The sequence below is a fragment of the Ursus arctos genome, unplaced genomic scaffold (assembly GCF_023065955.2).
Source record: "Ursus arctos isolate Adak ecotype North America unplaced genomic scaffold, UrsArc2.0 scaffold_6, whole genome shotgun sequence".
In the NCBI taxonomy this organism is placed as follows: domain Eukaryota; kingdom Metazoa; phylum Chordata; class Mammalia; order Carnivora; family Ursidae; genus Ursus; species Ursus arctos.
The window spans coordinates 39,356,486-39,371,910 of NW_026623078.1; the positions used below are offsets into that span (position 1 = coordinate 39,356,486).

General features: G+C 34.2%; 1 protein-coding gene across 4 annotated transcripts in view; it reads left to right on the forward strand.

Moving 5' to 3' along the window:
• Positions 1-15,425, forward strand: part of LRRCC1 (leucine rich repeat and coiled-coil centrosomal protein 1) — a 35,435-nt gene that overhangs the window by 6,597 nt on the left and 13,413 nt on the right. For all 4 annotated transcript variants that reach the window (XM_026495817.4, XM_026495818.4, XM_026495819.4 and 1 more), the window contains 6 exons: positions 503-670; positions 2,861-3,036; positions 3,127-3,333; positions 10,152-10,348; positions 10,617-10,764; positions 11,912-12,060. In XM_026495817.4, coding sequence (XP_026351602.1) covers positions 503-670; positions 2,861-3,036; positions 3,127-3,333; positions 10,152-10,348; positions 10,617-10,764; positions 11,912-12,060 — 1,045 coding nt within the window. The remainder of the gene's footprint in view (positions 1-502; positions 671-2,860; positions 3,037-3,126; positions 3,334-10,151; positions 10,349-10,616; positions 10,765-11,911; positions 12,061-15,425) is intronic.

The following is a 15,425-nucleotide window of genomic DNA, read 5'->3' on the forward strand; positions in this document are numbered from 1 at the left end:
GTAACCTCTGCTGCAAACCTAGCTGTTAGCATTACCATGCTCTAGATAAACTCATGTAAGAATTACTACCAGGGAACTAAATCAAATTGGTGCTATTTGTATTTTATGCTCAAACCAATGAAATTGAAGGGCATTGCCAGGTTTGCTTATGTCTGCTAATCAAAAATAATGTGTTGATTGAGAGCCCGAAGCCATTGCCTTATGCTTCTTCTCATAGAAGTACATGCATTGACCTTGGGAGGTCCATATGTTCTGTTTGAAGAGAACCAGAGACCAGCAACCTCTGGGCTAGGGCCTCAAAAGAAATGCTAAACCTGTGTTTCTTCAAAACAACAAATGTCTTTACTCATACCCTGTTTATTAGATGTAGCTGTTTACAGAAACTTCTTACTAATGCTGCTTCTTTGCCTTAAAATCTAATCTATATAAAAATTATTTTTAATTAGCTGTTGGAAAAATGACTTCAGTGGCATCAAAAGTTTTTTTTTTTTCCTTACTGCAGGTTTGATTCCCCTTCATGGAATTAAACATAAACTTAGATTTATTGACCTACATAGTAATTGTATAGATAGTATCCATCACCTACTTCAGTGTGTGGTAGGATTGAACTTCTTGACTAATCTTATTTTGGAAAAAAATGGAGATGATAACCCTGTCTGTCATGTACCAGGTATGAGCAATTAATACTCTTTGTAACAGTTAATATTCAAAGCTCCTTTGTTTCCTGTAACTGGTGTTTATGACCCTTTTGTCTTAAGCTTTGCAAGTTTTTATTATATATTTGGAAAAACATAATTGCAAATAGACAATTTTATTAAGACAAATTGAGGTTAAGAGAACACAGGATGAACAGATAATTCTATTTAGACAGTTTTATATTTGATAAGTGTATGCCTCAAACTTATGATCTATTCTTAAATAGTATAATACTATGCAGCCATAAAAAAAGAATATAAAATCCTTAGCTACTAATATGCAGTTATCTCCAAGATACACTATTAATAGGAAAAAAGCAAGCAAGTCTGAAAACATTGCATATAATGGATTATCATTTGTGTGCAAAGGGTAACGTGTGTGTGTTTTCTGATTATATATATAAAATACCTAGAAAGCTATACCAAAAACTGATAACAATGGCTAACTCCAGTATTAAGTAGCTAGGGATCAGGAAATGCAGAAAGGGTGGAAAAGGTAGCTGGGAATCAGGAAATATTAGGAAAATTTTTTCCTATGTACCTTTTTTTTTTTTAAAAAAAGATTTTATTTATTTATTTGACAGAGATAGAGACAGCCAGCGAGAGAGGGAACACAAGCAGGGGGAGCGGGAGAGGAAGAAGCAGGCTCTTAGCAGAGGAGCCTGATGTGGGGCTCGATCCCATAACGCCGGGATCACGCCCTGAGCTGAAGGCAGACGCTTAACCGCTGTGCCACCCAGGCGCCCCTCCTATGTACCTTTTAAATTTTATTTGTGAGTGTGTTAAATTAATAAATGATTTTTGTAAGGAAGAAAACAATATGATATATAGAAGATGCTGCTAAAATGCCATTTGATCTAATTTAGAATGACTGAAGTTGGCAAATACAAAGCAGACCAGACTACTATTTCTTATTATTATCACTTATTTCAAATGGCTTAAACAAGCAATAAGATAGAAATGTAGAATATGAATATATATTCTAAAGATCAGTTGGAATAGAAATTGGCTACAGAGTTGGCTCCATTCTGTCATTAATATGCAGCTGTATAAAGGCTTTTCCCAGAATGGAAACCTGTTTTGATAATTTTATTTCACAGAAGAATATAATAGATGTGAGATGAACTGTTTTCCTAAGGCCATATAATACAGAGTCTACCTAAGAATCAGGACAGACTTCAGTTTTCTGGGGAAACCCTGTTTGGTGGGGCAGGGGAGAGGAGCCTTATTTCTAAAACAACATTATTTTTCTTTTCTCTACTCACCCAGTTTGGACTTTTTCCCTAACAATTTGTCTTAAGAATCTCTGGTTCCTACAGTTTGAGCCTTTGTTTTTCACTTTATTTGATGAGGTATTTCAACACGGTTGCCCTCCCCCTAGAATTGAAGGAATACTTAATACTAAAATTACTTTTTTCCCCTCAAAATTTCTAATATTGATTTGCTAGATTCTTTCTTTCTTTTGGAGTTCTTCCAACCACTTCATTGGCCTTTGGTAGAAATACTTGGTTTTAACATTATAGTTAAGCAAAGTTAAACTATAAAACATTACAGTTAAGCAAAGTTTCTTTTAGCCTAAACACCAAATTAATGTTAATTTGTCAAATTTCTCATATTTAATTGTACTTAGGGAAAATAAACATACTCTTGAATAGTTGATAGATTGCTTACCTTAATCTTAGTCATATCTAATTTAAGGGAGAAAGATGGGGACGTTTAATTTTACTGATACTTAAGGCCTCATTAACAAAATTCTGAATTTCTGGTTGTTACCCACATTATCCTGATTTATATTTAGACTAATCATATTACAAATAAAAGACATGTTTGGCTTTCTGTTTGGAATAAACTTACTGGTATCTTGCATTTGTAACTTTAAAGCAATTTTGTGAAAGATAAATGTAGCAGTAATGATTTTTAACTTTCTGATCTTCACCAGGAGGATTATGTGGGAGGGGTGGTGGGCAGTGTTTTTGTTTGTTTTAAATTTAACGATTACATACTAGAGAAGGACTAAGTAGCTTTTATTACAAGTTTATTAGTTGCGTTCCAGGACTAATTTTATCATTCAGGTGATGTATCTGGTAGGTGATAAATTTAGTGTATTTGAGAAATAATTAACTTTTTAATGCCTGACTTTTCATTTTGAATGATTTGTTTCCAAGGGTACAGAGCAATTATGCTACAGACGTTGCCACAGCTTAGAATACTAGACTGCAAGAACATATTTGGTGAGCCAGTAAATTTATCAGAAATAAATTCATCACGCCTCCAGTGCTTAGAAGGTCTTTTGAATAATTTAGTTTCTTCTGATTCTCCCCTAAATATAAGTGAAGATGAGGTATGCTATTGTTTTTTTCTAATATAAAAGATATCTTCAAATTTTAATTAATATAAATTTAAAAGATTTTGGTTTGTTTCTGTATTGTAGATAATTGATAGTATGCCAGTGGTAACACCACCCATCGATGAGATAGCTCCCTTGGATCAGTTTGCATCACCAACAGATACTGGTTTGACATCCTTTATATCTATATGTCCATCTTCTGAGCTGGAGAAAGTTAATCATGAAAACAATTTTCATAACGACATGAAACTTCAGAAATTAGATGATCAAATTTTACAGCTTCTCACTGAAGTAACTATTTTTCCTGTATTTCTAAGCAGTGTTTGTTGGGGAAAAAAAGTAGTTAAGAAAATGTAAAATAAAAATAGCATATAAGCTAAGCAAAACAATTTATAGTTAACATTCTATTGTGTATATATATTTTTTCTTTATAGAAATAGGGTTCTGTTTTGTAATAGTAGTAGCAGAAAAAGATAACATACTTTTTTCACTCATTTTCCTTATTGTCCTTCAGTGTTATTATGTAGTTCCTTTCTTCTGTATGTCACATTATTTCTGCCCACCTACCTTTGACCTTTTGACCTTAAACTCAGAACTCTTCTGACTCAGCGTTTATAAACATAGGGGATACGTGAGTTACTTTGGGCCTCTATTATCTTCAATTGTTTAATGATCAAAACCACTTCTAGAACTTACAGCTGAATGACAGATTAATTTACATAGTTCCTGCTTCAGTTTCTGTTTACAGCAGACCCTCACCAAATTAATCTGTACTTTCCTGAGATATTCTTTTTTACCCCAGCTACTGGTACACTGGCCTTTAGAATCTTTGAATTATGTGGATGGACTACAATGCCTAGATTTTATTGCTGTCTGGGTCTCCAACCTTTGCTGTAGCATTCTTGACTGTGATCTACAATAACAGTTGTTTTCTAAAGCACCACACTTCTCAGAATGCAATGGATTATTATTTAGCCCCTACCTGGGTATAGGGTAGAGATACTGTGGTACAGGCCAAAGGAGCTATTATCAAATGTCAGTTTGACCTAGATATTTGTAATTAAATTTTAATATTCTAAATTTTTTCTTAATGAGGAGTAGAAAATGCTAATAGTGGAATTATGGTTCAAAGGGTTTTTAATAATTCTGAACTGTTACAGTTACAATACTAAGATAACAGTGCTAGATAAACAAAAAGTCTACATTAGGGCAGTTAATGAATAAGGCTGTAAGGGTTCTGTGTGCCAGAAAACCTTAGACACTTCACTTGGGCCACAGAGGTAGGTGGGAATAGAACTGGGATAAGAATGCCAGCCTATACATTCTTTGACATCATTGATAACGTGTCACTGAGCTCTTAGACTTCTCCATTTCCTCAGATTTCATCATCGGTCTTTTCTAATGGCTGATTCTTCTACCAATGTCAGAACTTAGATTTAATTTTAGTAACTTAAATTTGAAGTGAACTTTTTGCAGCTTCTTTTATGCCATCCTCATTTCATTCTCACAACACCCCAGTTAAGTAGCTAGGAATTAGTGGAATTAGTGTATCATTCTTATTTTATAGAAAAGAAACTCAGGAGTTTATCTAAGTGTCCTTTAATAGTATGAGTTGAGCTTCAGACCCAAATCTCTGATACCCAATCTGGTATTCTTTCCACCGGCATGCTTCCTACTCAGTTATGGTAATAATTCTTCCTACTTTGTAACCAAAGATAGGAGTCTAGCTATCTGGGGGAGAAAACATGATTCATTGCTCTGAATAAATAAATAAAATCTTAAAAAAAAAAATTAGGTGAATGCTAACTTGTGTGAGGAGTACACATGAAGTTTTCATTGCAGTTGATGTATACACTTTTATCAATGAATTACATTGATTAGTTTCCAAATGTTAAACAAACATTGCATTTTGGGGATAAAACCTCATTTAATCATGATAAATGATCTCTTATATATGCTTGGATTTAGTTCGCTAATATTTTATAAGGGTTTTTACAATTTGCTCATGAGGGATATTTGTTTTTATTTTATAGTAGCATCTTTGATGTTAGGTTAATGTTGCCTACCTAAATGAGTTGAAACCTGCCCCCTCCTCTATTTTCTAAAAAATTTTTGTAAGATTGGAATTATTCTTTCTTAAATGTTTGATAAGGTTCACCAGTAAAATTATCTGGTCCTGGAAGGTTTGTGATGATGAATTCACTCTCTTTAATAATTATAAGGCAACTCATTTTTCTGTCTCATCATGTGTTGCTTTAGATAAGTTGTGCTTTTTAATTTGTCCGTTTCATGTAATTTGTCAACATAAAATTGATACTAATATTCTCTTACTGTCTTTTTAACATCTATAGGATCTGTAATGATAGCCTTTCCTTTATGATGATTTGTGTCCTCACTCTCTCTCTCTTTTATTTTATATATATTGTCTTGGTCAGTTTAGCCAAGGGTGGGGTACCTGTGTGGCTTGGTTGATAAAGTGTCTACCTTTGGGGGCGCCTGGGTGGTTTAGTCGTTAAGCGTCTGCCTTCAGCTCAGGGCGTGGTCCTGGGGTCCTGGGATCGAGCCCCATATCGGGCTCCCTGCTCCACTGGAAGCCTGCTTCCTCCTCTCCCACTCCCCCTGGTTGTGTTCCCTCTTTCACTGGCTCTATCTCTCTCTCTGTCAAATAAGTAAATAAAATCTTTTAAAAAAAAAAAAAAAAGAAAGAAAGAAAGTGTCTACCTTTGGCTCAGGTCATGATCCCAGGGTCCTGGGACCGAGTTCTGTGTCATCCGGGAGAAGCTTGCTTCTCCCTCTCCCTCTCCCTCTCCCCTTCCCTCTTCACTCCCCCTCCTGCTTGTGCTTGCTTGCTCTCTTTCTTGTGCTCTCTCTCTCTCAAATAAATAAAATCTTTTTTTAAAAATTTAGCCAAAGGTTTTGTTTCTCTTTACAAAGATCAGTTTTGTTAGTTTTATCTGCTTTCTCTTTTCTCTATTATTGTTTTCTACATTTTATTATTTTTTCTACTTACCTTCATTTTTTAGCTTCTTAATGTAAGTGCTTAGATTATTGATTTTAGACCTGTCTTCTAATTTAAATTAATTTACCATCTAAACCAGTAAATATTTTTAAGCACTGCTTTAGCTACATTTCACAAATTTTTATACATTTGTTTTCATCATTGTTTACCTAGAAATATTTTCTAATTTATCTTGTGATTTCTTCCTTCATCCAAAGATTATTTAGAACTGTCTCGTTTAATTTTCAAGTATTTTGGTTTCTAGATATGTTCTGTTACTAACTTCTAATTTACTTTCATTTTGTCAGAGAACAGTCTAGATTATTTTAGTCTTTTTAAATTTACTGAGACTTATTTTATAGCCCAGCTTGTGGTCTATCTTGGTGAATGTTCTTCGTGCACTCGGACAGAATGTTTATTGTATACTTGTTAAGTCAGGATGGCTGATGGTATTTTCAGATAACTCATGTCATTACTGATTTTTTTATCTAGTTCTGTCAGTTGCTGATAATTGTTTTTTTTAAATGTACTTGTCTAATTCTATCACTTGTATGAAAGATGTTAAAATTCAAATCTCCATCTGAGAGTGGGGATTGGTCTGTTTCTCTCTTTAATTCTCTTAACATTTCTTATTATATTTTGAAACTCTGTTATTAAGCACACACATGTTTGTGGCTGTTCTGTCTTCCTAATGAAGTGTTCCTCTTTGTCTTTGGAAGTATTCTTTGTCTTGAAGTCTGTTTCATCTGATATTAATATAACCATTTCAGCCTTCTTATGCTTATAATTTATGTGATAAATCTTTTTCCATCAGTCAGGTTATTTTTTAATAACAGCTTTATTGAACTATAATTCACTTACCATACGATTCAGTGGTTCGTAAGTAGCAGTCACTACCATTTTCCTCCAGCCTTAGGCAGGCACTAGTGGATTTTATTTTTATTTGGATTTGCCTATTTTGGAATTTTCATGTAAATGTAAATGGAATCATCGATATGTGGCCCTTTGTGATTATATTCTTTCATTTAGCATAATGTTTTCAGGTTTTTTCCGTTCTGTAGCATGTATCAGTACTTCATTTTTTTAAATATAAGATAATCTAGTGTATGGATATACCACATTTTATCCATTCTTCATTTGATTGGTTAATTTGGGTAATTTCCACTTTTTGACTATTATGAGTAACGCTGCTGTGAACATTCATATATATGCTTTTGTGTGAACTTAGGTTTTCATTTCTCTTTGCTATATATCTAGTAGTGGAATTGCTAGGTCAAATAGTAACTGTGTGTTTAACCTTTTGAGGAATGACCAGACCATTTTACATTCCTACCGTCATTGTATGAGGATTCCAGTTTCTCCACATCCTCACCAACTTATTATATGTGGTTTTGAATATAGCCATCCTACTGAGTATGAAGTGGTAGCTCATTGTGGCATCCATTTACTTTAAACTTGCTGCATTTTTATATTGAAGTAGGTCTTATATATAGGTGGGTTTTGTTTTTTAATTCAGCCTGGCTGTCACTCCTTTTGAAGAGTCCATAGTCCATTGAAATTTACTGTAATCGTTAATGAAGTTGGATTTAGGTATACCATTTCATTATTTGCTTTTTGTTCACTTTTTTATTCATTTTTCTGCTTTTTCTATCTTCTGTTGTGTATTTTTTATAATCCAATTTTAATTTGTATTTGGTTCTTTAGTCATACTTTATTTCTTGTGTGAAAGCTCTAAAAATAGACTTTTCTTTACTATATTACTTCATATAAAATGTAGAATTCTTGCATCTATTATACTTTGTTATAGCTGCCATACGTATTTCATTTGGATGCATTATAAACTCCAGAGACAATGTTTTAATTTTTGCTTTAAAGGAATTAAGACTAAAAAAAAATTTAAAAATTATTTATATTTACCTGTGTATAAATCATACATGCTGGGCGCTTGGTTGGTTCAGTCGGTTAAGCATCTGCCTTCAGCTCAGGTCATGATCCCAGGACCTTGGGATCGTGCCCTGCATTGGGCTCCCTGAAGAGTAGGAGCCTGCCTCTGCCTCTCCCTCTGCCTGCTGCTTCCCCTGCTTGTGCTCTCTCTCTGTCAAATAAATAAGTAAAATCTTTTAAAAAAATAAAAATAAATCATATGTGATACTCTCTTTCTGAAGATTTAATTTCCTTGTAGTATTATTTTCCTTCAGCCAGGACTTTCAGCCTGAACTTCCTGTAGCGAATCTTGTAGAGGACATCTGAGAATAACAGATTCTCTTCATTTTACCTTTTTGAAGGACATTTTTTGCTGAATATAGAATTCTATATTGACAGCTTTTTTTTTTTCTTTAGTACAGTCTCCTGGCCTCCAAAGTTTGAATGCAAAGTCAGCATTAATTAGAATCCTTGATTTCCTGTATATAATGTGTCATTTTTCTTTGACTGCTTTCAAGAATTTACATTTACTTTTGGTTTTCAGCAGTTTGACAACATTGTGCTTAAGGATACTTTTCTTCATATTTATCCTACTTAAGGCTACTCTGAGTGTTTTAAATCTGTTAATTGGTCTTTACCCAATTTAGGAAATTTTTGACATCACTTTAAATATTTTTCTGTCCCATATTCCCTTTTCTCAGATTGCACTTAGACCTTTTGATACTCTTCCTCGGTTCCCTGAGACTCTGTACATCTTATCAACTTTTTTTTCTCTGCATTCATTTTAAATAATTTTAATAATTAATTTAATAAATAATTTTAATAAACTGATCTTCAAGTACACTTATTCTTTCATCATCTCATTCTCTTCTTAAGACCAGCCATTTTCTACTTAGGTGTTGTATTTTTCATTTGTAAAATTTCCATCTTTTATATTTTCTTTTTCTCTGCTGAATTTTTCTTTTCATTCATGACATTTTCTTTTATATCATTGAATATGGTTATAATCACTGTTTTAAAGTTCTTATTTTTAATTGAAGTATATTGATAAACAATGTTACATAGTTTCAGGTTTGACAACTCTGTATATTATGCTCACCATCTGTCACCATTCAATGCTATTACAGTACCATTGACTATATTCCGTATTCTCACTTATTCATTCCATAACTGGAAACCTCTACCTTCCAATCTCTTTCACTCATTTCGCCCGCCCCTTCATCCCCTTCCCTCTGGCAGCCACCAGTTTGTTCTCTGTTTTTTGGGTCTGTTTATGGTTTTTTGTATGTTTGTTCATTTGTTTTGCTTTTTTAGATTCCACTTATACATGAAATCATATGGTGTTTGTCTTTCTCTGTTTTACTTCACTTAGCAAAATACCCTAGGTCCATCCATGTTGTCACATATGGCAATATAATTCTTTTTTTATAGCTGAGTAATATTCCATTGTTCTTTTCTGCTTATTTGAACATTGGGGTCCTCTTAAGTTAGGTCTCCATTGGTTGTGTTTTCCATTGAGAATAGGTCATACTTTGTTAGTTCTTCCTGTAGTGAGTAATTATGGATTTTATCCTGGACGTTGTGAATGTTAAGTTGCGAAGACTTAGATGCTATTATAGCCTTCCAAAGAATGTTGATGCTTTTGTCATAGCAAGCACTTAACTTGCTTTCACTTAAACTATAAGTTTGTCTCTTAGGCGGCAGTTCATTTTTTTTATCCTGTACTGGGCTTCTTACAGTTTATACTGTCCAGTGATTCTTCAGGCCCAAAAGTCCATGGTTTTTCTACCTGAGTTTTAGAACTCCCTATGTACTGCTGATTGTGGTAAGCTCTTTAGTGAAAAACCGTAAAAACAGAAACACCCTGTTCTGGTCATTTTTTCCAAGTGTCAGCTCCTCTCTAGAATAAGCCTGCTTTTGTTCACTGTCCAAGGCCTCCAGATAGTTTTTTTTCATGGTTGTTTGTTTATATTTTTCCTAGAGCTCGTCATTGCTATCTTGAGAGTCAACCTTATAGGAACTTAACTCGTCCATACCAGAAGCTGAATTCCCTGTTTTTAATTCTAAACATACCTAGTTTATGAACCTTTAATCTTATAAAAAGTCATAATGTTTTAGGAAATTTCACATTTAAATCTTTTATACTGAACTGAACTTTTAACAAACTTTGTTGGTTTTTTTATTCCAGACTTCTGATTCTTTAATAGATAATGTTCCTGAGAAAGATATCAGACCAAAAAGAGATACAGATATGACTTCTGAAAGTGACTATGGCAATAGAAAAGAATGTAATAGAAGAATTCCTCGAAGATCAAAAATCCCATATTATTCCAAAACTATTCAGACTATTAAGCACCACCATAAAAACAACAACCCTTTTATGAGGTAATTGTTTTAGTTTTAGAAATTCAAATAAGGTACACGGACAGAAGTTAATACTGTTGGCTTGTTCCTTTAAGCTTTCTCAGAGTGTTATTTCTTTTCTAATGTTAAAGATTTGACTTTTTAGCCTTGTTGGCTCAAATTTATTCAGTATATTTATATAAATTTATACAAAAGGATCCCTTTCACTGATAGACTGTCATTACCTAAGTTGTGAAAACTAGTATAAATAAATTTCTTTGGGTTATTACCTATGTTTTATTCTTTGCAGCTGTAATCGTAAAATGAAACCACCTTTCTTTAAAGATTTATACGTAAGATCATCTTTAGCAAACTGTAATATGTTAGAAGAATCCGAAGAACAGAAGACTGAAATCATTAAAGTAGACAACAGTAGCTCAGAAGACACCACTTACCGGGTATGATATGAGAGATTAAGGGGGCATCTGGGTGGCTCAGTCAGTTAAGTGTCTGACTGATGAGCTCAGCTCAGATCCTGATTTCAGGGTGGTGAGTTCAAGCCCCACATTGGGCTCTACACTGGGAGTGGATCCTACTTAAAAAAAGAGAGACATTTTTTTTTAAAAAATGAATGTGAATAATCTTAGTTTTAAATATGAAATTAGTCCCAGTAAAATAATGCATGTTTTTATGAGCAAAAAATATTGAATGTAATTTTACTGGGGTGATGGATTGGGTTCTTTTTCCCTTCCTGACTTCCAGATTTTGTATATTTTTGTAAGTTTTAAAGGAATGGAAATTACACATTTATCTAAGGTAAGGTTCACTTGTTATATGTTTTGGAGAAAAAAACCCTCAAAATTTTCATGTTCTTATTTCTTAAAGCAGTGGTTTAAAACTTTTGGTTCTCAGACCCTTTTAAATAGCTAAGGAAATTTATGGGTCTTCTCAGAAACTTTTATACACACTCAAAAAATATGTTTAATATCAAGATTTTCATGGATTCTGCTAAGACCAAGTTTTGGATGCACGGATCCCAGATTAAGAGGCCTTCAAGAAGGGCTTCAAGCCCCATGTTTGGCGGAGAGCTTACTTCAAAACAAAACAAAAACAAAACCAGAGAGGCCTTCGGGAATTTAAATATTCTTCAGTATTTGCCTTAGTAACTCTCCTATTAAGAATTTTTAGTACACATTGATTTATATTTTTCTAATATTAACTAGCATGTTTTACTTATGAGGCGCTAGTTACACTTCTGATTCTAATGTGCACTGTTCTTCCAGTAGTATAATTGCTTTTTTAACAGTTTCAAATCTTTCATGCCATTGGTTTCCTACCCCGTTCTCAAGTATAGTGGTTTTAATGTTTGAAAAATAATAATTATCATTAGGACAATAATAATAGCTAACATTTATTGAGTGGCTGTTACATACCATGCACTGTTCTGCACTGTTTTATATACTTTACTTCCATTAATTTGTTTAATTCTTACCACAGCCCTTTGAATTAGATAACTGTTATTCCTGTATTATGAATGAGAAGATCGAGGCAATGAGAGGTTAGGTCACTTTTACAGGTTCATATAACACTATTATTTTCTTCTAGACACTTCTTGAACAACTAGACCAAGAAAGAGAGAAGAGATGGAAAGCTGAACAAGCTGAAAAGAAACTTATGGATTATATTGCTGAACTACACAAACATGCAAATGAAAAAAAAGATATTCATAGCCTGGCTCTACTCACCACAGATAGGTAAGGGAAAAGACTGTAAACCGAAAGATCTCGGCTAGTGCAAAGAATAGTAAACTTGGAACTGGAATACCTTAGTTTACACTAGGTGTTGTAAGATCAGAAACAATGTATGTGGTTTTAGTTTGTTTTGAACTACTTTTATTTAAAGATTTAATGCCTTATAAAATTGTTATGTAAATGAAGGATTCAGGCTACACTTACTTGTGCCTTCAAGCTGGGAAATGTTAGAGCGATAAATAAGTGTAATAAGTGAAGAAGAGCAAAAGGCTAGGACAGGGATTGGCTTTTTTTTTTTTTTTTTTTTTTCCGTGAAGTGTTCGTTTCTCTGAAGAATAGGTATTGGCAAACTTCTTTCAGCTTCGTGAGTCATATTTGGTCTCTGTTGCATATTGTTTTCTACCGTGGGCTTTGGTTACCAGATAACCCAAGTTTCTTAATTCTGGTATTTCTGCTTTTCCATCTTATCCATTCCGTTGCCTATTTTATCTGTTCTTTTCTGTATGTATTCTCTAATAAAATTTTGTCTTATTCCATTCTGTGAGAATACCAGTTTTCTGCAATTACAGTAACTTTTATCTTCTGTTTCCTGTAGGTAATTATTTCTAAACTATTTTCCTCAAAGAGTTACAAGACTTTTCCATAGAGTTCTTGTTGATTTTTCTCTCTTATTCTTGAATGAACACTGTGTTTCTAGATTTAGTATTTGCCAACAAATAGGGTTTGGGAAGTTGCTCTCAATTCCATTTCCTGTCTGTTTATACAGTGGATAAATTCCTTTCTACAATCTTAATACATTAGTAAGTTGATGTACACAGCTCCCAACCCAATTCTCAGGTTCTTTTAGGCATTTTACTAGTAAAATATTGTGGTACTCATGTGGTATTTTCTATCCCCCACTCCCTGATTTTCTCATACTTTATACCTACGGATTATAAGGAAAATTATAATACCCATCATGTGTTCTATGAGAACCTCTCAATTGTGCAAGCTACGATGCATTATACTATTACTGATCCTTTTACCACCACCCAGCAACTTCCTGCCTTTTATGTTTTGGGAATTGCTGTCTATGATACAAGAAAATGCTAGACAGGGCTAAAGGAACAAGATGGATAAATTAACAATCTCTGACTACCTCAGAAAAACAGCACTTTCATTGTCATTAAGTAGCTAATAGAGTGTGATAATAAACTTATAGAGCCCCTGTGACCCTGAATCACGGAAGAGGGAGAATGCATCTTCCTTTTTTCCCCCCAGAAAGATGTGGTTTTATGAGGCTAACCCTGAGTGTTCTAGGAATTTTATTTACCTTATAATTGAAATTTCTCCCAGACTTTGACATATTTTCTCTTATTTTTAGTTGTATGTGTATGAATTTTTGCATTATTCTGTATTGTAAGTATCATTTAGTGGTATATTTGAGGAACCAGTGTCTGGGGCTTCTAGCCACATTCCATTTAAATCGAAATGCTTTGGGCACACTTCATCTTTATCCTTCCTTAACCTCTCCATTGTTGTCCATGTTTACTATGTTACATATTCATTATTTTCTTGAAAATCCAGCATCGGTCTTTCCTAATTCTACTTATTTATACCTCAAATGTTTGTTTGGCATTAGATCCTCACATGTTTTCATATTCCCTTACATGACTCGGTAGGGATTCTGCATTCTTCATCCCTAATAGTCTATCATCTAGGTGCCATGCTGGGAATATATATTATTTCAAAAACTGAATCTTCTCTGTCATGCTTTTAATACCTAATCTGTAAACTCCCAAATCTTTATCTGTCATCCAAATCTCCTTGATGAACAAATCTTTTTTTTTTTTTTAAGATTTTTTTCATTTATTTGTCAGAGAGCGAGCACAAGCAGGGGAAGCGCCAGGCAGAGGGAGAAGCAGGCTCCCTGCTCAGCAAGGAGCCTGATGCGGGACTTAATCCCAGGACCCTAGGATCATGACCCAAGCTGAAGGCAACGCTTAACCGACTGAGCCACACAGGCATCCACTTGATGAACAAATCTTACCATGTAATTACCTAGTAGAAATGCCTTGTGTACATTGCTTCTAAGTGTCTTAAGTCAGCATATGCATAACTATACTTATCTTGCTCCTTATTTTACATTTTCTGTCCTAACAAATGGTTTTCCATCCAGTCAGCCACCAAAGCTAGCAATTCAGGAATCTTTTTTTTTTTGCTCTGTTTCTTGTTCTCATATTCCACAACCAGTTGGTATTGCTATCTTTTTCTTTCTACTTGTTAAAAGAGGTTCAGCTATCTTTTCTATATCCCCAGACAGTCACCTTAGTTTAGGCCCTTATCTCTTGCTTAGATGATTGCTCTAATTCTAGTGATCTGTAGCCACTCTGTCCCCGTCCACCATGTAGTCCACAGAATAAAGTCCAATATTCTTTCATATAGTATACCAAACTGAAGTTGAGAGAGTAAACAAAGGAAGACCAGTTCAGAGACTACTCTCAAAGGCAAGAGGAGAGATAGTAAGGATAAGGATTGGAGAAATGACTAGTATAGAAGCTGATGGATATATGGACTTTTTTCAGTTCTGGCTTGGAAATTACAGTAGATACACATAGGAGTGGCTACCTAGCTTAGTAATTTCTTCATGAGGCTGTCTTTGCTATTTGTTGTCCCATTTCCAAATGCTAGACTTGTATTCTATTATCATTTGCCTCCCTGCCTATAATATGGGTCAAGAGATGAATACCTGACCCAGGCTGGGTAAACCTAATGCTTTAGTCCATGGCTACAGTGATTGGTGCATACTGTGGACATATGAACTAAATTGGACTAATCAGAGCCTTTCCTAGAACTCTTCTAAATTGAACTAGAGGAATATAATCTTTTCTATTTGGTCCTCGGAGCTGTTAGAATGTGCGTCCAGGGATGTTTGTAGCTTTTTCCTTCTCTCCTTCATACTTTACAAGGAACCCTACAGTAGGAGAAGTGGAAACCAGCCTGTAGAGAATCACAAGTAGAGAAACCTTACGGTCTTCATGGTTTCCATGGTCCCTCAGAATAGTGCACCCCATCCTCTGAATTGGTTATGTAGGTCAATAAATTTTCCCTTTTAATTTAAGTAGTTAAGAGTTTCGATTGTAATCAAAGGTTTTATCTGATAGAAGGCTAGGATCAATATTTTGTGTCTGGGGAAGATAATAGGGAAGTCAAAGTTGACCTCCAGTCATCTATTTATATATCATTTCTCTCTTACAGCTTTATAACTGTATTGATGTCTGTTCCCTCTCCTAGATGTTGAACTCCTTGAAGGCACAGGCTTTATCTTAGTCCATCTTGTTTGCTTTTAAGCCCATACATAGCACAGTGTCTGAAACAAATTAGGTGTT